General features: G+C 39.7%; 2 protein-coding genes across 4 annotated transcripts in view; one reads left to right on the plus strand and one right to left on the minus strand.

The window, feature by feature from the left end:
- LOC108888720 (ankyrin repeat and IBR domain-containing protein 1) overlaps positions 1-10,342 on the plus strand; it is a 33,594-nt gene extending 23,252 nt beyond the window's left edge. For both annotated transcript variants that reach the window (XM_018684834.2, XM_018684843.2), the window contains exons 15-20: positions 373-518; positions 982-1,160; positions 1,332-1,383; positions 4,921-5,032; positions 6,260-6,303; positions 7,019-10,342. In XM_018684834.2, coding sequence (XP_018540350.1) covers positions 373-518; positions 982-1,160; positions 1,332-1,383; positions 4,921-5,032; positions 6,260-6,303; positions 7,019-7,930 — 1,445 coding nt within the window. In that variant the 3' untranslated portion in view covers positions 7,931-10,342. The remainder of the gene's footprint in view (positions 1-372; positions 519-981; positions 1,161-1,331; positions 1,384-4,920; positions 5,033-6,259; positions 6,304-7,018) is intronic.
- A 106-nt stretch (positions 10,343-10,448) lies between these two features.
- zgc:110410 (uncharacterized protein LOC553618 homolog) lies at positions 10,449-18,313 on the minus strand. 2 transcript variants are annotated; one of them, XM_018684856.2, is made up of 12 exons: positions 18,157-18,312; positions 17,931-18,041; positions 16,836-16,971; positions 16,347-16,515; positions 15,827-15,905; positions 15,305-15,358; positions 14,912-15,002; positions 14,741-14,778; positions 14,004-14,091; positions 12,425-12,514; positions 11,728-11,775; positions 10,449-11,116 (listed from the first exon to the last, which is right to left on the minus strand). In XM_018684856.2, the coding sequence occupies exons 3-12, from the start codon at positions 16,938-16,940 to the stop codon at positions 10,964-10,966; spliced, it is 915 nt and encodes a 304-aa protein (XP_018540372.1). In that variant the 5' UTR covers positions 16,941-16,971; positions 17,931-18,041; positions 18,157-18,312; the 3' UTR covers positions 10,449-10,963. The 2 variants fall into 2 exon arrangements, with proteins under 2 accessions (XP_018540372.1, XP_050931735.1); XM_051075778.1 differs by having other exon boundaries at positions 10,967-11,225; positions 18,157-18,313.
- Between the last annotated feature and the right edge of the window lie 4,941 nt (positions 18,314-23,254).

Raw genomic sequence — 23,254 nt, forward strand, 5'->3', positions numbered from 1 at the left:
GGCTATATTCAAATGAGCATATCACACTTTACATTTATACTCATCTTGGATCTAAAAGAGGTTTTTACCCATAGGAGCTTCAGGAGAATCTCTCATCAGAAGAAGAGTTCACAGTTCAGCAAAGGCCAGCACAGTTCCTGGGCCTTGTTCCCCATCAAGCTAGAATCCCAGAGATATAATTTAAAACATTATCTACAGTACGTTTAGTACAGTGGAGCTTTTCTTTCATATGCTGTGTTTCAGAATTTTTCATCATTTAATACAGATCTACTTAGAAGTGTGGGTAATTTAGGCTGGAATGAGGAATGTATTCTACAAAAGTAAAGCAGATATTCATTTTGTGACTTGACACACTCTCCTTTTCTTTCCCAGGGGAAGGAGGCCCACCTGACACTACATTCATTGAAGATGCGGTCCTAGAACTACTAAAGACTCGCCGCATCCTCAAGTGCTCTTATCCTTATGGGTTCTTTCTGGAGCCCAAAAGCACAAAGAAAGAGATCTACGAGCTTATGCAGGTTTCAGTTCTACTTGTTGAGAAAAAAGGCAACTGTTCACAGCAGCCTGTCTTATATGGGCCATTGGAGATGTGGGACTAAAGTTTTCAACCTCATGATCTTCACAGTCTGCCCTAGTTATACCTGCACATCTCCGCTTTTAGTTAAACATCCAGTGTTATATCATTTATGATCTGGCATAGACACAAAACGTACTTGCCTGCTATCTTTTATGTTGTGGCCCTTCAAATACTGTAAAATGAATGTGGCTCCCATAGGTCTTACAATTTCTTAAAGGTTTGTAATACATTTTGAAAAGATAGATAAATACACAGTCCTAAAAGTAGTTATTTTACAGGGCTACTTCTAAAGTCACTTTGTCCTTGAACATCCCAGTTTGGTAACAAATCATTTTATAAGACAAAAGTTTGAAATTTTTTAGTCATACAAAGAATCTCTCAGCCTGCTCTCTTTGTGTCTTCAGACGGACTTAGAGATGGTGACTGAGGACCTGGCACAAAAAGTTAACCGGCCTTACTTGCGGACACCGCGCCATAAGATCATCCGTGCGGCGTGTCTGGTACAGCAGAAGAGGCAGGAATTCCTGGCCTCAGTTGCCAGGGGTGTGGCCCCCAATGACTCCCCCGAGGCCCCCAGGCGCAGGTAACATACAGACATCCGGTTCAGTGAAGGTGTTAATTTTTACAGAAGATGGAAACTGTATTACATTACATTATAACACAACTCATCAAAAGAGACTAATTAGTTATAAAATTTCAGTAATTAATCATACTCTTATTTTAATAAAAATGTCTGTCTCTTGCTCATTTGCAGTTTCGCTGGCGGAACGTGGGACTGGGAATATTTAGGCTTTGCATCACCTGAGGTAACAGAACAAGTCTTCATTAAGTTCCAGTGAGGCCTTGTTAGTTAAAATGTCTACTGTGCTGTTTGAACCCCACACTTAAAGAAAATGATTTTGCCCCAAATGCATATTTTCAAATTTGGGATCTTAAAATTTCTGTCAACATATCTGAACAGGTTAATAACATCGTCACCACAGTATGCAGCCAGATGAATGGATTTATCTCTACAGAGGATGCAGTTACCTTACACTTGAAGCGCTCACTATCAGCAATCACACCCAGGCTGGGGACGAACGTGGTTAATTAGTGTGTTTGAAACCCATACCTGTCATTGGTAGGGAGCGTTTGATTTGATGCACTAACGCAGCAACTACTCTGTTACTGCTGCACCTAATCAGGTTTAATTGCAGAAATTTAAATCATAATTATTACATAATGAATATATACAACTCTACATCAGTATGTATATCTAAATGTCTTTAATAATGCTGGTCTGAGTTTGGCTGTGTTAACAGCACTGACAAACCACAATGACCCAAAGATCACAGACATTCAGCACACTGAAGAAGCCAGATGGTTCAGTGTTCCCCTGTGCACACAGTTGGAATGATTAAAAGCACAGTGCTCTGGCAAACACCTAAGCAGGTTGCTCCCGATCATTGAGCATTAGTAACAGACGTTTGTAGTTAACACTTACACTCATAAAAATGTCGACCACATAATGGTTTGATTATTGACCTGCCTATTTTCCTGCACAGCTTGATGCATGCACTCGATAGTGGTCCATCAGTCAATACACTGCAGTTACTATTCTAAGTATTTATTATTGTTCAGTTACCACACTGCAGTATCTCTCAAACATACAGGGTTTTCATCTGGAACAAATTCACTCAGCTCAACAACTCCATCACTCCTCGGGCTTAGTGGTGCTTCTTTCTGAAGTGTTAAAAACACAACACAAATATGCAAATCTTACATCAAACCTAAGCCTCTCAGGTTATTGTGCACATCTTTTAACAACATAAACAGGGCATTTCCCTATTGCCGGGAAAACAAATGACAAGATCAGAATTGGCTGCCAGTTTGATAAATGAATTTTGAAGCTGCTTATCCTCTGCCTGCTCAGCACCATGCAGTGAGACATACAGCAAGTAAAGCAATGTAGAGTTTTTGTATATGTATGGTTCACACAGTAAACAGCCACTGCTGAACAAGTATTTTAATCATTCAGACCCAGACCCACTGTGTTAATTTTGCTATTTTTACTCTTTGCTGACTAAAAACAGCAAGCTACCAAGCTAGCAAACCTGTCTTGGTAGCCTTTACATAAAAGAAAGGAATGAAACTGATACCAGAAATGTCTGACAATGTCTGATCTACTGAGATCATCGGTTGTTTTTTAAATGATAAAAAATATTAAGCCACATGACATGAGATTATCTGCTCTCTTACTGGTCACTTTGTCACTTTTTGAAACAGAGGATTTTGATGACACTCCTCTGCTGTTTCATATAATAAATGAGTAGTGTTTCCACACTGTTGGTCTAAATTGATATTTACTAGTAATGCTAGTGTCACAGACACTATCTGTTTCTAATCTCTGTGAGGCCTTAATATGTGAATGTGTTTACTGTACGGTGCTAGACTATTATTGATTCTACTGGCAGATGTTATATATAAGCCAACTGAAGCGCATACAAGTATACAAGCCATAAGAACAGATTTAATAAAGGCTAGGTGCACACTGCAAAAAGTTGTAGCTTATCCTCAAAAGAACAAATTATCAATGCAAATTCAGGTGAGATGCTCATCTCATATCTACCCCCATAGATATGAGCCAATATTTTACCATTGTCAACAAATGATTTTGAGCACGTCTCTATGAGGACATTCACAGTAAATGCTGCTACCACCAGATACTGAACACCATGTCATTCTAAAAAATAGCTTTCAAAAAAAAGTCCCCTAATTAAAAGTGTGTGTCTCTCAGCTGCAGTAGTTAATGGGAACACCATAGTAATAATCAAAGCCTGATGACACTGCCTCACAGGCTCAGCTACAGATGGTCTGCTACATGGTTCTTACAATGCCTGGATATCACTTTACAGTGGGCTATTTTTAGAGCAGTGGAAACATGAAAGAAAGAGTTGGGGTGACAGGCTTTTGATTATAAGAATATGACTTGATGACTTTTGCAAATGTATGAGATGACTGAATGGAGAATCCAGTTGATTATTTCCTGAGGTATTGATATGCAGATATGCAAGTTCAGTATATGAAACTTTTTTGTGGTGGTCTACAGCCTAAGAGCAGCCCTACATTTATCATTGGCTTGGAACTGAAATTTTCTTTCAGTTGACAGTTGACCACTACCAAGTACCATCTGACTGAACCAAAACTCTGAAACTATGATTGAATATTTGTAGAAATATTTGCAAATTAACTGCAGCCTAGGTTAAACTAGGATGACATACACTATAATGTTTTCAGCTTGAAAAACTATAGTATATGCCCAAACTACATATATACTTCCTGTAGAACTTTGATTTATCACTTATCTTTTATGACTTAATTAGGCTACACTGTATCATTCATCTAATGCCATCATATCATCATAATTGGATCTCAGTCTCTTGATACATGTCAGTCATTGTTATCAGCATTGTTTAAGCGATACAAAGAACCCTGATAAGCACATAGATATCCTATAATTAGAAACCTGCATATGCATTCACATCTATTATGCTATGATGTTTTTTGTAATTTCATTTACACACTGTGTGAAACATAGTCTGATTATTTCATTCTACATCATATAAGCCCCCCAGAGTGACACTGTGCCAGAAATATCAAATTAGAATGTTGTCTTTCTGTCACAATACAAGATATGCTGCAACATGGTCTTACTGCCTCTAATGCAGAGAACCTACAGTAGTGTAAGATTGCTTTTAGGCTAGTTAAATCTGGGTTGTTAGATTATTTCATGTCCATTAAAACTAAATCTGGACAAAATATATACTTCACTTCATTCTGACTTATATTTTTAAAATTCTCCAGTAAATAAATATTTAATTTACTTCCTTTTTAAATAACATCACTTTCATGTTTGATAAGGTATTCTGGTCTTTGAGATTAATTGGGCATTCACACACAGTTTCAAACATCTGAACCTCAGTTCTCTTGTTGCTTAATTTCTAATTCCCTACCAGTAAGCATGTGTTCTGCTTGGATTCAGTCTAAACTGGAGCCTAATGATTGAAGGCTTAGTCTGGAGATGAAAAGGTTTGAAGCAGTCTCTAGGTGCTGATCTTTCTTGGAACACAAAACTCAGACCAGATTTGAAGCAAAGTGCTTCACTACTTTCATCAAAGTTACCAACAGCAAGACATGGCAACTTTTTTCTGGCCAGAAAGAGGTCTGTTGCTGATGAGAGTTAGGGACATAATGACTGGATAAACGGCATGATCAGAGTGTTAGTTGAATTGAATTAAGCAGCAGAAAGGAATGTAGACTTGGTGATGTGTTTTTAAAATGCTAATTTGTGCTGTTGTTTTAAGGAGTATGCAGAGTTCCAGTACAGACGGAGACATAGACAGCGAAGGCGAGGCGATATGTCCAGTCTGCGTAGCAGCACACCTGACCCTGATGACCCCAGCGACAGCACTTTAGGTACTACAGAGGACACAAAACATTCTCCCTCAGGGATTTCTAACTTTTATTTCTTGGTGGTAGACTGGGTTATTTGCTCCAGTTAAATTCTTCATTAAAACTACAATATTCATGTTCAGGAAAGCAAGGCAGTCCTCCCAGCCCCATCACCTACATCCTCACTGTGTACACTGTCACTGTCTCGCTGATGGAAGTATCAGGAGCTCGCCAGCCTGTGAATCAGCCATAGCAACATCTTCTGGCAGCTATTACTACCCTGAAGCCTCAGTGTGAGAGGAGCAGTGGACCAGAAACACCTTTATGCATTGACTGACAGCCATGAGATCCCACCCTTTACTTTAACCCTCTCTGATTGGTTAGAAGGATGATGCTCTCTAAGGAAAAAAAAAAAAAATAAATAAAAAAAAATAGATGGGAATATCTCTGCACTGCTGCCAGGCAGTCCAGTGAGTCTGGGTCACAGAGGCCTGTGACAGCACCTCTCCACTTTCAGATATGTTTGGTGGTATATTTCAACTAAACAGTATTAGAAAAAAAGTTACATACTGTTATATTGTAATTAATTGTTAATTGTATTTAAATAATTCTATAACCTGGTGATATCATACATGTGGATGATGTGAACCTACAGTTTCTGTTTTTTGCTTTTTTGTGATGGTGACTACAGAGAGAGGTTAGGAAATGAGGGGAGTTAGGACATATGCAACAAACATGGGTCTAAGCTATGATGAAATACATACATATACATTAAACTACATAGATCCAGTATTCTGCCCTCAGTTTTTGATACACTATGAACACAAGCCAAAGTAGGGTACTGGTCCAAACTTTTGAAAATTACAACTGCTCAGGTTCCAGAAACCAATATTTCTAATCCATCAATGTCATTCATCACAGTGCTGCTTTGTTTTTGGCTGTGTGGAGTGAAAGATGGATGGAGTTTGCAGTTTTGAAGCCAGCTAATAGGTTCCTCTGTGCCAAGAGGGATTAATCGATTGTAGACGAAGATACTGAATTAGTGAATTTCCTGAGAAAATGCTGAGGGCACATTCTCTGTCAGGTTGCTATTACTTGATCATTTTGCAGTGTTCACTAAAATGAAGATGATTTTCCTAAATGCGGTAATTAGCAGTGTGTTAAATTGCTATTCGAACTCTGCTGTAAAGACTCAGTTTAATGACAGTATTTTGACTGTGGGCGTTTTTGTCCATTTCTCTTCCTCCAAAGACACACAGGATGTTGGAGGTGGACGAAGGCAGGGTCCCCTGATGGTGAGTGCACAGTTACCATTTTCATCTCAACCCAAGGCTTTCAGTCTATTTTTTTATAAAGGCAATCTAAAGAGAACATTTTTTAACAGTCTAATTTACGTCTTCCTTTCGTAGTTTTGCAGACTGTTAAATTATACAGAAGATTGAATCCAGAGTTAAAATTCAGAGGAAATGGGGCCTTATCATCCAATTGATAGATGTATAAAACAAGGATCAATGGATCAAATACATGTACATAATGTATGAAACTGGTCTTACATTGTAGACATGAAAGCCTGCATTATTGCACAAGAACTACCAAAAACACCAGGTGACATCCTCATTTATTCCAGTGAACATGGGCACTGACAGCCACAGACTGGGGACGTCAGAACATACTGAGAGAGAAGCTAAATCACTGTTATTTCATGGGATTTGTTGACAGCAAAAATATACAATATCACCAGCCATGTCCTTTAGCATTTTAGAATTGTAAAAATGTAGAACCTCAAACACACACACACACACACACACACACACACACACAGCAAAAAGCAGTACAGCAGCTACTTCAATAAATAAATAAATAAAAAAAATAAAAAGCTGTTGTCAGTAGGTCAAAACAGCATTATTCTGGTGCAGGTCTAAAAGTGCTCTGTAGCTGGATGACATTGGTGTGGCAGCTCGTCCAGGTGCTTGAAATCACTGACACTGTGTATCCTTTATTTTCTCGCAGGGTCTCGGCTCTTTGGATGACGATGACCCTAACATTCTACTGGCCATTCAGCTGTCCCTTCAGGACTCTGGGATGACAGGGAGTGGGTCCAGCCAGGAGGTCCTTGCCAACGAAGCCTCACTTGGCGCTATTGGCACCTCCTTGCCTTCTAGGCTTGAACAGAATGCTCCTGGTGTAGAAGTCCTCCCTAGAGCTTCCCTAAGCAGCTCAGAACTGCTGGAGTTGGGAGATAACTTAGCAAGACTAGGAAACATCAACACCAGCAGCCAGTACTCTGCTGCTACTGTTCACACCTCTGTGCAGCACTGTGACAGTCGTCACCGGGCCTATGGGGCCTCTGTGCCGATACCAGTGGCTCCAGGTGGCAGCAACTCATCGACAGGCCTCTTCTCCTCTTCTAGTGACACAGGAGACTCAACTACATGCGGCAGCCATGACCCATCCTCATCCTCTGGGTTAGCTGCAAATGCTAACCTGCTGGGCAACATCATGGCTTGGTTCCACGACATGAATCCTCAGGGTATCACCCTGGTTCCGTCAACCTCCTCCGACACCGATTCAAACCTGGGTGCACTCCATGCAGGTGGAGGGGGCTGCCTGCCAGATGATGAGAAAGCTGGTGTTGTTGTCCTGCCTCAGGAAGTGATGGCAGATGTGGGTTTCTGCTCTCAGAGACTAAATGACAAGGAGGAAAAGGAGTGTGCCATCGCTGAGAGACCGACCCAGTTAGACCTAGTGGGGCTAGACACTATGCCGCTACCTTACATGGCTGCCCTTGACCCAAGTGGAGACCATGCCGAACGTGGAGGCTCAAAGGTCTGCCATGTCGACACTCCACGATGTGACTCTGTATCAGACCAGCTGCCCAGTACCAGCTCCTCTGAGTGGGAGGAGCAAGTGCACCTGGTGTGATCTGATTAGCTGAGATGGGAAAGAGCTTTTTCAGAAAGGCCAAAAACCACTAGAGATTGCAAATTTACTAGTTGAAAAATAGTAGCTATTCAGGTGGAATGTATACAAAATGAAGAATGTGTCAGTTTGTACTTGGTTGGAAAGTGGGGGAAGAAGTATTTGGACTCTTAGTCTAGTATTGCAGTCAGATCAGTTTCCTGTGTTGACTGAAGCCCCCTAACAACCAGGCCTCCTGAGGAGAAAGCACTAACTGAGGGAGAGATTACATTTATGATGATTTATTATGAATTTCAGTGATATATTTCCTAAAATGATTCTGATAGAAATATGAATAAGTTGCTTTTTCTGAAATCAATTTTAGAGAATATAAGAGATGTAGAGACTTTAGCCTTGTGCAGGTATTATTATTTTTACCACTGGAGTAAAAGCCTACTGTATGTGTCTGGATCAGGTCTGAGGGAAATGTTTCACCTGTACATAGGGAGCAGATTAATATCCAGTATTCTATCTGTAGGGTACAGGCTGAGAAACAGTTCTCACCCCTGTCCATATCTGCCTACTTTATGGGTGCCAAACACTGACTAGCAAAAGCACAGTTTGCAGTCACCAAGTGGATTCTTTAAAGCAAATTGTGCCTGCTTATTACAATCTCAACCACTCAGCTAAACTTAAATGTGAAAGTCTCGAGCCATATTTTTATTTAAGATAGTGGCTGAGTGAAAATTGTTTTTCAAATCTCACTATCTAATAGCTGTAGTGTGCTGTGTAAATCTGTAGTTTAAGACCATAATGGTTGTGTACTTTATTATGTGAAACATTCACATTCAGAAACATTTTTGATGAATTATTCAAATGAACAGGCGAGGCAACCTGCTCAAAAACATTTCAAAATGGACTTGACAATGGTTATTCATCTCAAAGCCTCAATCCTAAAACATTTTCAATAGGAAATGTCTTCTGAGACGACAAATGCTGACAGGCCCAGAGGGGCCGCTCAGCATCGTTCACTTCACACCTTTCTAACAGCGCATTCTGAATTCCATTGTAGCTTTTCTTAAAAGTCATGTTTGAGTACTGCAGCTGAATGAGGTGCAAGACAGACTAAGTAGACAGTGAGTAGTCTTGTTTATACAAAGCAGGAAAGGCCAGTCAAACAGATAAATGAGTAATCACATTCAGATTTGATGAATTAAATAATCAAGCCTAAGTCACTGTCATTAATCTCTGGGTCCTATTCAAGTGTAACATTAGCAAAGCCTTCTCCTGAGCTCTGCAGATGTCCTGGACTGCAGGGTAACGTGTGGAGAAAATATGAATGTGTGTTGCATCTCAAACACATGGAGAGTCCATGTTTTTGAAATGGTTCTCTATGTAGAGATACAGTGCCTTTATGTCAATCACCCTTATTTAATCCTTTTTCACACATTTTTTCTGAGTGCTAATTACACAGTATTTACAGTGTAAAAAAACAAAAACAACAAACACCTGTTACCTTAAAGTTATTTCTCTCACATAAAGTTTATAGTGTGCAGACATAAGCTCTTAATTTTTTTTTCATCAAAATATTTGTAGCATGAGCTTTTTTGTCGGTTCTAGTAGTATTATGTTAACACTGATTTTATATGATTTGGTATAATGGGTAATGGTTAATGTCATACTTTGAAATCTTGTTCCCAAATATTTTGGAAGAAAAAAAAAAGGTTGTATTTCTCTTGGCTTTTTGTGCAGTAGGGCTTCTCCCTAAATTTTGAGACAGTTGGTTTTTCTGTGGTTTAGAAACTAAAATCACTGTATTGACTTTGGAACGAGTTGACCTACCGTATGTGTATCATGTATCTTATGTGAAGACACTAAAATGGAGGAAAGTTGCAATATAAAGAAGGTATTTATTTGAAATTAAACTGAACCATTAAAAAAATGGATTGTGAATAACCGATATGAAATGAACACATCAGTGTTTTACATTTAAGACTTAGTTTCTGTACAGGCTAATGTCTGACTGAAGTAAATGAATGACCTTTCTTTTCCAGCAGATGTGTAGTCACATTAAATCTAAAAATAGTGATTGCGTTGACAAGTGTCTTGAAGTTGTGAAACTGTGGGTGCCATATGGTTAGTGGCTAACTTTGTTGGACATGTTAATGTAGGTTGGTTGAACAGAGGGAGATAACATATGTTGCATGGGTACAAGTCTAAATGGAATTTGTACTTCCTTTGTATTTCACCTCTAATGTCCAGGTGATTTATTTTAAAATGGCATATAACATTTTGTAACTCATTGAAATTTTCTATTGTAAAGCGACTAATCCTTGAAATGCTATTTGCACTTTCATAGTCTATACTTGATACATTCCCACTTTATATGAAAAATGTTTGATGTGTGATGCCAATAAACTATGTGTTGAGTTTTAATTTGTGTTTCTTTTCCATACAGCTGAAACAGGTGCCCCTGAATTTTATTAGTCATTGAGATACCTACATTCTGAACAAACATCACTGCAGTTTGGAGAGAGAAGGATCACAGAGCATCTAGCTGGTTTTATAGGAGTGATAAAGCTGACAGATTCTGTTCTTTATTGGAATTAGTTTGGTTTCTGGAATCTGGTTTTCCAGCAGCTTCATTTAAACTGAACCTCTCAACACTGATCATTAAATGCAGCACAGATCCCAGGATGACTGAACTACTTTGATGTGATAATATTACTGTAAATTACTTGGGTGGCTGTTTAGTTACTTTATGTTTGCCTTACATTTCAGTTTTTTGTTACAGAGCACAGAAAACAGCCAAGTTAAATTGAATGGAAATGAATATGAAGCACAATTAATTAAGAAATCTAGGTAGAAACAAATTCTGCTGCAGTATAACACTCAAAAGTCAAAAGCTCTTTTGGTTTAAAAAACATGTTGCACACAGTATATTGCAGTGTATTTTACATATGATAGCACGTACTGTAGTTGTACAGTTTGCTATTAAAACGAAAGTAGGAGTCCTGTGTTTCAGTGTTGCGTTTGAGATGTCATGGCGGCTCATTGTCAGCGGCAGAGGCCAATGATCTGCAGCAGGAGCAGGAACAGGGACACAATGTCCAAATAGAGATTCAGAGCAGCGAACACATACTCCTCAGGAGACACTTCATACTTCCTGTGTTTCCCACCCAGGATAAGCTGGGTATCAAACACCAAGTACTGCAGAGAGACACAGAGAGATGAGATGCTTCAACACTTCCAACAATGACGTCTGAAGGCGGCATGTTTGTGTGAGGTAAGAGACAGAGAGCCAGTTACAGGAATATGTCTGAAAGAAAACACAGGAAGTATTTCTTATCTCTGAAGGGAGGGACCTGTGCAGACAAACAGGCATTATAAATAATCGTGTAGTCAGAAGTTGTGCAGCTGAAAATAAGTTGTGACTTGCTGCTGACAGCCTGTTCAGCTCTGTGTGTAGTCGCAGTTCGTTCCACCAGCTGATGGGATGGGTCACAACATTTGCTGTTAATGCCAAAGGCACGCAGAGAGGTGGCTGTGAAAATGAAGCCCACTGCTGTTAAGCGGTGCATAATTGAAATTAAAGGGCATGAGGACATCAGAGTCTCTCTCTTTACACTAACTACTGTGACAAACACTGGTGGCAGGCGGCTTGGCCCAGGGATCAAATCTTACATCATATACACTCACTTGACATTAAGCCTTCTTTGGTGATGGTTTCTTTCATTTTAAAAGGTCACTTTCAGTCTGTACTCAATTCAGCCAGTGTTGCAGGAGACCAAAGCCTGTCATGAAACTTTGAGCGTACTTACCAAGGAAAACAGCAAGGTTCCCAGGCAGGCGTAGACGATGTAAACATACTGTTGAAAGAATCAGACACAAAATCAGCAGAGGCATTTAGCAACACAAATGACTTTCAGCTGATTTATGATTATTTCAGCCACAAGTAATGTGTAGTTAAAAAAGTCTCTTTTTTCTCCATTTAAAATGAAATGTTACTTTCTATCTCACTGGTGCTTGCTGCAGACTATTGAATCTGTGGCTGAAAAAGTAAACATACTTTTAGCCCTTTTTCCTATCTCGTTGCTCTGCACTGTAAATATGATGGTAGAGGCTGATAAAGGGTGGACACATTATCCTTTAAGATGGCAGTGTTTCTGTTCTGTTGCAGTTCATTTATTGCACTTAACAATAGCAGTTTAAAATCAATGGAATGCTTTTTTTCTGTAAATTTCCCGCTTAAGGCTAAAACACAAACAGCCGTCACAGTAAATAGCAGTGTACATTTAAATGCATCAGTCTGAGATCAGAGCAGCTCCTGAGAGGTTTGAGAGTGCACACTTTCTCCTTTATAGTCTGCTCAGCACACAGGTCAGCACCAGAACATCCTGGGAATAAAAGCTACAAGGTTGTATATACTGTCTGCTTCTTAATGCACGCTGCTGCAATTCATTTCAAACCTGTTCTCACTGCAAACACAGGTGTAAACACAATGGCTCCTTGATTTACCTGAGAGCGGAGGATTGCACAAAGCAATGCAAACGAAAAGAGGGTCCAGGCAAACACCCACAGGCTCCCATTTAGTGCAGTGAAGTCCCACTGGTGCCAGAAGAGAGGGGAGAAGAGAGCAACACTGAATGTGACGAGCCTCTCAAACAGATAACTGTAGACAGAACATCTCTCGTTTAAACTCATCATTGCCATAAAAGCCGGGGCACTCAAGGTCATCTGCACTGCAGCTGTGCTGCGAGGCACAGCAGATTACTCAGTGATGAAGACATACTGCTGTTCAACACACGAGAAGATCCTAACGATTCTGGATACAACGATTCTGGATAATTAATTAACAAGATGCCACGCAGGCATAGAGGAAGGGAGCAGAGGTGGTCTTCTGGCATGCATGCCCTTCTTAAATCGACAGGAAAAAGATGGCAGTTACTACACTAACACTGATGACCTGAGGGGCTATGGCTGAACATGCAGAGTAGCCTGTTTGGCATTTATATGACAGAGACAAAAAAAAGCTCCATGAACAGTGTGACCTTCAGAGCAGAGAAACTGTGAGATGAATGTGGTTATAGAGAATAAACAAAAGTGTTTGTGTTAGTGACAACTCACCCCAATGAAACTATATCTTTTGAAAGTCTATGCACATCACAGCATTATCTTCTATATGCAGGCTAATTAGACCTGATGCATTTGCCTTTCTGCCACACTGTAATAATGAGCAAAGAGCATTTAAAACCTGACATATTCTGAATATAATCATTAGACACCTGCTTGCTCATTTTATCACATCTAGGCAGAAAGAATAAATGTCTGCAGATGCTGCAAGTGGCAAAATGTGTGAAATGCCAAACTGCATTCAGAGACAATTAAAAGGGACTTAAAATGCTATTTGAATTTGGCCACATCTAATTTTTGACCCAACCAGTTGTATGATGACTTTATTCTGAATATGAGCCATTTACTGAAGCGGCATGTCAAGCTATCAGTGTAATGATTCTCAAAGAGTCTCCTCACTCGTGCACATTGACACTTACTAATAAAACACTGTTAACGTGTAATGAAACTTTGAAATGTTACTTACACAAGCTATTTCATGTACACCAAGTGACATCATTGTGCAAGATTAATACTATTAAAGCACAGGTGCTATATGTAAGCTTTTGGTATCACTACACAGCCAATATTACCAAATAGCAAATAACAAAAGGCTCCAGGCCATTTCTGAACTCAAGATTTATGGTAGGAGCCTCAGCCAGCACGAGGACAGCCCAGACAGAGGTTTAACTCTGTCCCAACACTGGACACGAGGAATTAACTTGACTGACAAATACTCTGATCTCAGCAGTAATCACAGTTTTGCCTGGACAGCAAACCCATCAGAGTTTTAAACCTTTTCTGGTGACTGCATGTAGAAAACACTGCCAACAGCTCAGCTTAACACTTTTCCTCTGACTGCACAGGAAACACAGCTCAGTATACAGTCATTTACAACTGACTGCAGAGCAAAGTCACAGCAGTTGATGAAATTTCACTTTTGACTACGCTGCAAACTGAGCTCAGAGTATGTGACAGATCTTACCTTTGACTGCATGGCAAACAGACTCAAGGCAAAGGATACCAGCGCCGTTGCCCCCACAGCCCACAGAACTGCTTCGGCATCAAAGTACCTGCAGACAGAAATATCAAACAGATATGCAGTGGCAAAGGCACCCCATAGTATCATGTCTAACTAGTCGGCAGGCAGAGTGGGTACAAGAACAGTGGGGTTCTGTTTTATCCTAAAAGGGAAACATTTCTTTCTTATAAGAAATATGGCATTTTTTTCATCTAACAGTCTCTATAATGTGTCTCAGCTAGAGTGATGGCCCCCACTGGACCTGTATTGCATAATGTATTGCCTATGTTCATTTCATATCAGTTACAGCTTCAGTTATGGCAATATTCTATAAATATGATAATTTGACTGTATTATTGATAGTCAGACCTCAGCTGATGCCTTTTCTGACAGAGTGACATGCTGCTAAAAAAGAAATCTCTCTGAGATGGAAAAGGTAACTTGTGTTTACACAGGCACTGGTACAGAAAAATTGGTTTTGAACCATTTGAGATGCTTCTGATTTATCTTCAGCAGAAAAGATGCACAATATGATTCCATATGCTTTTTAATTTAGCAAACCAGCAATGATAACATCTTATCAGGTTTGATGGCTTCATTGCTGGCATCAAACGCACTGTCAGATATGGATCAAATAGGGTTGTTATTGTGTAAATGAGTCAGCATCAGGTGGGGATTCATCCTTGGAAACAAATACTCACACTGCCACGGATCCAAGCATGAGGCCCTCTGCAATAGTCTGAGATACGGGGAGGGAGAGAGGGAGGGGGAGACAAAGGAAAAGTAAATACATCACACACAAAAAAACTGTGAAATAGAGCAGGTGTGGCGGGGGTTTAATTTGATGCCTGGCTGGTACTGCCTCTACTCACAAACAGACCCAGGGCAATGAAATTGAGGGGGACTTGACGACGAAGGTTGTCGCAACAGGACATGGCCACAATGAGCACCAGCACCGCTGCCCTGTTTCACAGAGAATATAGAGTGTATCGTAAATAGCAAATAAACAGGCTATAAACAGAGAAAAACCACTGGCTTCGATATGTGAATTCACTGACTGCATTATTTATGCACAGTGTAGCTGTTTCTTGGATTGGGATTTAGACCCGGGTGACAGTTTGTGATTTACTGCTGTGGATTTTCATGAGTGACATTTTCATTCAGGTAACTTACCAGGCAGGAGATTCTCAGAGATGGTCAAACTGGTTAAAGCAAGAAAGTATCGAGTGTCTAGACAGTCTAAGTGAATGTTTTAGAAAGCTTACATCATGGAGTAGGAGAACCAGTAGTTGGACCATGCCCATTTCCGGAGAGTGTCCCTGTTATGTGATAGGAAAAAAAGGGAGAGAAAGGAGAGGAGAGTGTTTAATAGAGGTGCCATTTATTTGATAGAGGCAGTAGAATGATTTTATTAAATATTAACAGAGGACAGAGCATTGGGCACATGGGAGCTGAATACAATTTATGAAAAGAAATTACTGTAGCAGCGTTCTACCACATCCATTATACAAAACATATAAAGCTTTCATACCACTGCCAGCAAAAATATTATATGGTAGAAATGCTCTTTTATTCCCTACCAGCTTGTCTCAACTCACATATTTATGATGATTTGAGCAGTGCTGTGTTGCACGCTCAAAGTTTTTGTGGGGACAACTATAGTACTTGTGCTACTCTGTGATGTTGGGTGCTCGTAAACGGCAGCAGACTACACGATAGGTGGATAGATGGCTGTCATGGATTTTTCTCTTTAAAGGAATGAATTCCCATGACTGATGGTTCCTCACCAGTAAAGAAAAGAACAGATGATCCCAACAGTCACTAGCAGCTGAATCATCAAGGTCAAGTAGACTTTCTTTATGAAACCTGCTCAGAAAGGAAGGCAGAGGCACATGGTGAGACATGACAGACAGAAAGGTAAATAGTCAGGAGAAAGATGGAGAAAGACAACAATGACAAAAAAAATAAAGAAAGAATCTGCCGGAGCGAAGCAGGCAGGCAGGTAGGGTTGTTTATGCTGCACTGCATTTCAAAATACCTGTTTTCAACAAACCTGCATTTCATCCTCTCATTTAAAATGATCTGTGTTGCGTGTGGGAGGTGAGAAGCTGAGGCAGGGTACAGCACAGATCAGGGAACAATTTTCAATTCCAAATCAATTTTAAGAAAACACCACAAAGCAAATTAGGGAGTAAATACTGTTTCTCATTTTTCAGCTCTGACCATGGAACAACAACAAAAACATTTTCATTTCTCTTGCTTTCTTTTTCTCCCTCAGCGTACTCCCCTCTTCTTTTAGCACCTCACCTCTTCTAATGGCAGCATCACTGAAGCCACTATCCTCTAAGCCGTAAGAGTAGTCTGGAGGAGCTTCACCATACTGCTGGTTGCCTCCAGCTGCTGCCGCTCCCTCAGGATGGACCATGTTATCATAGGTGCCAGGAGGGGAGACCACTGCAACATTCCCTTTCCCCACCTGGATCATCCGAACAAACAACATGACAGGCAGCTCAAACTACACTTCCAGAACATTCTACTTTTGAACCATAATCATACAGAAACAAAGGAAAGAAAATCTATCATCTATGTGTAATCAAATATGAAAACAGTACCTGTGGATGTTTTTATGATTAATGTTTTATAATGATCCCTTCATCAAAGCCTGGTAGTGTGTGATTTTGGCTCATGCTGTACTAATAACTTATACATTAAATCCAGAATAAACAGGGAAAAAAACAGCTTACTTTTTGGTTCGCCTTTCTTCTGTGAAAAAAATATCCTGATATTGCTACTAACCTGATAGCACACGCCTGTGTAAGAACTCTCCCCATAGTCCTGAGGGTTGTACGGAGGAGGATAAGGTCCATAGCCACCATTACTGTTGCTATTAGTTTGGTCCATTCCACCAAAAGTTAGCAGATCTTTCAACAAACTGAGGCACAAAACCGAAAAAGAGAGAAAAGTCAGACAGACCAGTAAGTTAAGGTCACGGCTGAGTTACAAAAGCATCCTTTTGAACAGTGTCAGCGCTTTCATCACTGATGCTAAATTGGAAAATGGGGCAATGTCAGTGTGGAACAAATAAATGGGTAATTACAAAATGATGCATCACACAAACACCAAGAGCCATCCATGACTAACATTCATAATTACGGCCTTAAGCCTCCATTTAATGGAGCTGTATGTAATTTTAATGGCCAAATAGGTTGTGGTTAATTGATCTCGGAGGAAATTCAGTTGTCATCAAGAGGGACAGACAGACAATAAACCCAGGGATTTATATTATACATATACTGAAGACAAAAGAGTTCAAAGTCCCTGGTTTTGCATTCGTCATAAAACAAATTAGGATTAGCAACACAATGACCAACTCCGTATGTCATATAACTATAACTATAGTAATACAATGATTACACTAACTGCAGATAAGAAACTGTTAGAACCCACAAAACATTTTCAAAGAAACGTCAGCACTGAATATACAGTATATATATGGTTTAATCAATAACAATATACACCTCCTGTAATATGAGTAATTAGTAATGAATCATGAATCATCAATAAATCATCGGCCATTACAAAACACACTTTGACTTTTGTTTCCTACTTCAGCTACTTCACCTCAGACAGAACAAAGTGAAAATATATTTATATATTTTATATAAATATGTAGATAACCTGTTTTCTAATATTTGAATGACATGAAGTGGACTTTGTTTCTGTTCGCTTACACAGCCCGAACATCACTTCCAGCATATGATGAATGAAGCACTTTCAAAAGTACCCCTTGTGTTTTGGTAGTCTTCAAGAAGTGAGCAATTGCTGTTTGACTTTAGGTCTGTTCACATAAATCAATTAATTACAGCTCTAATCCATTATAATGTGTCTTACCTCTGCTGTGACGGCCGGGAATCTGCTCTACTGCTCTTCCTGTAGTGTTGGTTCCCCTTCAGGGCAAAGTCTACCTGCTATCAGTTGGTTCCCACAGAGACAGGACTTTAGCTTCAGGGGAAAGGATGTATCCCTCATTAGGCTCAATGGGATATTAAGATGAAGTTCTTAAAATGTCATTAAACCAACCATGCTGGCACTTTGTCAGAGCAAATCGTGTCTTTACCTTTTTCTTTCCCCAATACTGATCCACACAGGCCTTTACATTAAGTTAATACTGGTACACGTTTCAACAAAGTGCTTTAAATATGAATTTCCTGTAATGATACGTCATTAGCCTGCTGCGCGTGATAAGTCTGTAACATCAATCTGCACTCTGTACAAAAAGGAGAATGCAATACAATGGCACCCTGTGAAATCCTGAGAGTCACGTGACCTTCCTGACTCACCTCAGTTACACATTGATAGCAACCTGGCCATGGAAACCATCCAGCGAGAGAGAGACGAATGAAAGCTCAATCCAACCTACACAAAAGGATTATGGATATTGAGTCACATCAAGGAAGAATAACTGAAGACATACTGTATGCGGAAAATACATGAACTAATGTAGGTCAATACAGTCTTAGTGCTTCTCCATGGAGAATTGTGACTCAAAGGGATATAGTGAAGACCTCATCTATGAATGAGAGACCAGTCCAGAATGAAGCTCAGGGTAGCTCACATAAATTGTAATGTCCTTACTCCTTACTCTTGATTAGATTTGATTACACTACACATTTTGTGTTGTCCTGTGATATATAAAGTGATTGTGCCTTAGATACATAACAATTAGATACTTGACCTCTAGATGGCATTCCAACCTCTTTTCGTGTTATAGATGAACAACTGCAAACCTCCTGGCTCATTCACAAACACTCAGCAACTCTGGGTTTTGATTAGAAAGACAGTGAATTTGCAGAAGACAAATACAAATTAAATGATTTAAAGGTGAGTTTTCATGGTACATACGTGCAAAATAAAAAATAAAATAAAAAAATAAATTCCAAATTCACTGGATCGGTACACATAAAAAATAAAGAAGTCATACTAGGTGAATTTTTTTAATCCAAACATTTCACTACAGCTTACAGAAACTATTCATATATCAAGCAAACACTGGGGGGCACTAGTCTCCTGTGCTTCTTCTACTAATTGCAGTGATTTGGTTGTGACCCCCCCCCCCCAATTCCAGCAGAACCAAATCCTTCGGAGAGCTCTCATAAACCAGTTGCCTCTTCATTCTAACTGCGGGATCAAATCCTTCACTTCCCTCACTTACATGTGACATGTGATGTTTTTGTTTTCTTTCTAAGTGTTGCTAAAACAAAAGGAAACAATATTTTTTCCTGTTTAGACAGCAACATATAAAGAATAATGTTAAAAAAAGAACAAAATAAAGACTTGTTACATAGTGGCACGCGCATCATATTTGAAGGCACAGACAGCTTTTCTGCCACAAATCCAGATTCTCACTCTGTACTCTTCTGACTGGTGTGTCAACACGGGCTAGATTTGCACTGCCTGCTCAAATCTGATGAGCTTGCTTTCACCTATTCATGAGATCCAAGTCGGATTTGAATGGGTGGCACAACAAACAAAGTCACATTTGAGCAGGCAGTTGAAATCCGGCCTGTGTTGACACACCAATCAGTGTGGGGCCCAGTATGAGGCCGCATTTAACACCGATCTGATTGCCTCTGCGTTGTCCAAACATGAGCAACACATGGGGCTGAAACCACATGGAGCTGAATGTGTGCAGAGCAGAGAGCTGTGTCCACACCATGAAACACAGGATGGATGGAGGGATGGATTGGGGTGGGGATAGATAGATAGATAGATAGATAGATAGATAGATAGATAGATAGATAGATAGATAGATAGATAGATAGATAGATAGATAGATAGATAGATAGATAGATAGATAGATAGATAGATAGATAGATAGATAGATAGATAGATAGATAGATAGATAGAGTCCTCTGTCTCAATGCAGACAGACTCTGACAGCTCTGTTACGCCAGACTGCTACTATGCTCTTTGGGGCTTTTGGGACTGAGGATCACAGAGGGGAGTGTTCTGGTGTCACAGGAGAGGCAGAGATGTAGCCATCATGTGAGTCTCTCTTTTCACTGTATGTGGTTGTGAATTACTGCTTCCTGGCCATTCCAGCCACAGTAGGATTTATTTGGAGAATTGAAATGGTGGTTTGTGTGGCCTCAGAGAGCCCTAGTGCAAGTCTCGAAGTCTGTGTCACCAGATGCCTCTTCATTTCTAATTTACAACCGTCCTGAAGCTGCTAATGTAGAATTTCAGCAGGATGTATGGCTGATGGGAGAGCTCCACAGTGGCTTGCACTACACAGTGGGACTGCATGTGTTACTGTAAATAATGAGACAGCCTGCTCTGTGTTCCATTTAATAGTATCAGCTGGTCCAGCTGTGTCAAGTAAGGAATATTATTTCAGTAAAAATTAACAATCCTGACACAACATTTTGACTTATGGGGGCCAAATCAGTGTTGCATTGGTTCTCACAACTTGCATTATCTTGGTTAGCAAATGAGTGTGATACAAAAAGCACAGCTGCAGTCACAGTAAGTCAATGGACATAATTAAATGAGTAAATAACTGTTATCCATAGTTGATTTAATATATTACATCACTGTAGCAGAGAGCACAAAAATTTATCCTTATTAGAGTCAGAGTTTACATTAGCTGTGTCTACAATGAGCACTCCATTACTGAATTCTAAATAATCTCCAAGAAACTTCTGTCTAAATATATTCAACAAGGAGCTTAACTGATTGGATCTCATCAGCTGTGCTGCAGACATACCTAAACTACAGTCACTGAAATGGTTCAAGACAATACAGTAATTTTCATCTGTGGCTCTGTCACAGTTTATCTTCAAAACAGCCATATTAAAGGGAAATTAAGAAGTCTACTCTGACAGCACTTTGGTTCTGTGAAATAAATTAAGTCACAGATCCAGTTTTAAACAATGCGATTACAATGTGACAACTAAATACAGCATATGTAAAAACAAACAAAAACAAAACACAGGTGTAAAGTGCGGAGAAGTGTCATAGTGTATTTCCTATCAAAGCAACCATAGGTCTATTTTCTTTTATTAAGACTCTTCTTTATATTTTCTATTCTTTCATGCAGTAAATGTGTGCACTCAGGTCACACTCCTATCACTCATATAAACAACAGTTCAGTGTCTGTTTCTAGGATAGCAGCCAAGTTTGTTGCACGGACCTTCACATGTGGTAGCAGAGATAGGAGCCTCCTGTGGAAAAGGCCATAGCCATAACAAACAGCTTGTTCCCCTTTAGACAGTGTTTCCCTTCCTAAAGTCATGTTTCACTGAATGAGTGCAGTTAGGGTTTTGATTAGGCTATGGTTAAACTAGGCATCATAAAAGATGACTGTTTTAGGTTAGGGATAAGGTTTGGCTTTGATTAATAGGAAGAGGAAACACACGCATTATCAAAAGGGACACAGTCTTTGACTGGAGCAAAGATTACTGAGCTAAACTGTCAGATCTGTGGGGGCACTTCTATTGCCAATTCAACTATCTTCACCATAGGCTGATTTTTGTGCTCCCTTAGTCTGTCTCCAAAAAATGTATTGTGGCCTCTTACAGGTAAATGCAAACCACAAAACCAGCACTATAAAAGACAGCTTTGCTTTGAAGTTGAAATCTAAGTTGTTTATGGTGGGTCCTGTATTTAGTCATGTCAGTCATGTCAAGTGTTATCAGATCAATGTTAAAACAGGTCCTAAAAAGTACAAATGGTGTTGGTTTTTGCAAATACTGTTTTCCTAACTCCTCAAAAGACCAAATTAACTTTTTATTTTGCTTAAAATAAAGCTCTCACAACACTGAGGTACTTTTACCAACACAAAGTGTAAAGAGATAACATCATCAGCACTAATAATGAAATCCATTATTGCATTATCCATCCACATTGCGGGCTTATAAAATAATGTTATAAGACGCTTTCACATGTTTCACATGCTGAGCCTGAGTTAATTCTGTCCTAGAACATTCCATTGACCACTGTGTGCCTGTTTTTAAAGAATCACAGACATCTAGTCTCTAATTACCCACAAATTATTTAAACTCAGTCTGTTACTTGCATAGATCTGTAAAATGCTTTGAGATCTTGTTTCCAGTGATGAAACAGTTGTGTTAAAATTAGGAAATGCAACTTCAAAATAGCTGAATTAATTAACTGAAATTAAATAGGACATCCTGTTTTGGTAATGATTTTGGCTGTGCTGACTCAATTTAACTTGCATTTGATATGACCGTTTTTCTATGTGCTTCTCTTTCTAAACATGAAAAAAGTGTCTGTATTTTTTCACTGCAAAAGCACAGCCAGTTAATTAGAGTCTATGGACTTCTGATCCAACCGGCCCAGATGGATCTGAAAAAATTTAGACTGCTCACTTTTCTGACAATGTTAGGATGGTGAGAGTTCAGGATGTTGGGGCTGATTCAGAGTGGAGTGGAGTGTCATGATGGTGTGAAAGGATTGAGGGAAAGTTTCTTCAAAGCTATGGCAGTGTCTGTCAGACTGGGTACATGCTGCCAGGTCAAATGTAGGTTGGAGCTCTATGAAGTCCCTCAGGGTCGAGAGCAATCGTCATCATGGAAAAATCTCCTCCTCCAATAATGCTGAGATTTCATGTGGAAAGGGCATCACCAAATTAGTGATGTTTATCATGGCATGAATGACAGCAATGGCATTGTCAAATGTATGAATAAATAAACCCATCATAATTTCTCTCTCATCATACAAAGAAGATACACGACTATTTATGTAGACATGAAGAAATCTAACAGGCAATTCATGCACTGTTAACCGAAAAATTATTTGTAACATTGAACGCAGACACAATGTTCTTCTGTATGGAGCGTATGGATGACTGAGATCACACTGTGACAGTCTCGACTCCAAACTGGCAGATGATCAAGGCAATGGGAGCAAAGTAATTGTAAACTAGTGTAAAGAAAATGAAGCCATTGTGAAAGACAGCAGGCAGTCCAAGGACAGATGGATGTCTCATCTGTGAAGAGGCCATGCAGCCATTTGCCGTCAGATGCTCCCTGTCAAAAACTGGGCAGAGAAGATTTGAGTTGGGGTCCTTTCTTCCCTGACAGAATGTATTCAAACAGAGAAAATGGATTTCACATAAGCCATGACAACCACAGAACAATAACTGACAGTGGCATTTCACTGCTGTTATGGCTGTGACAAAAGGAACCACTGCT

The sequence above is a fragment of the Lates calcarifer genome, linkage group LG15 (genome assembly GCF_001640805.2).
Source record: "Lates calcarifer isolate ASB-BC8 linkage group LG15, TLL_Latcal_v3, whole genome shotgun sequence".
In the NCBI taxonomy this organism is placed as follows: Eukaryota; Metazoa; Chordata; class Actinopteri; family Centropomidae; genus Lates; species Lates calcarifer.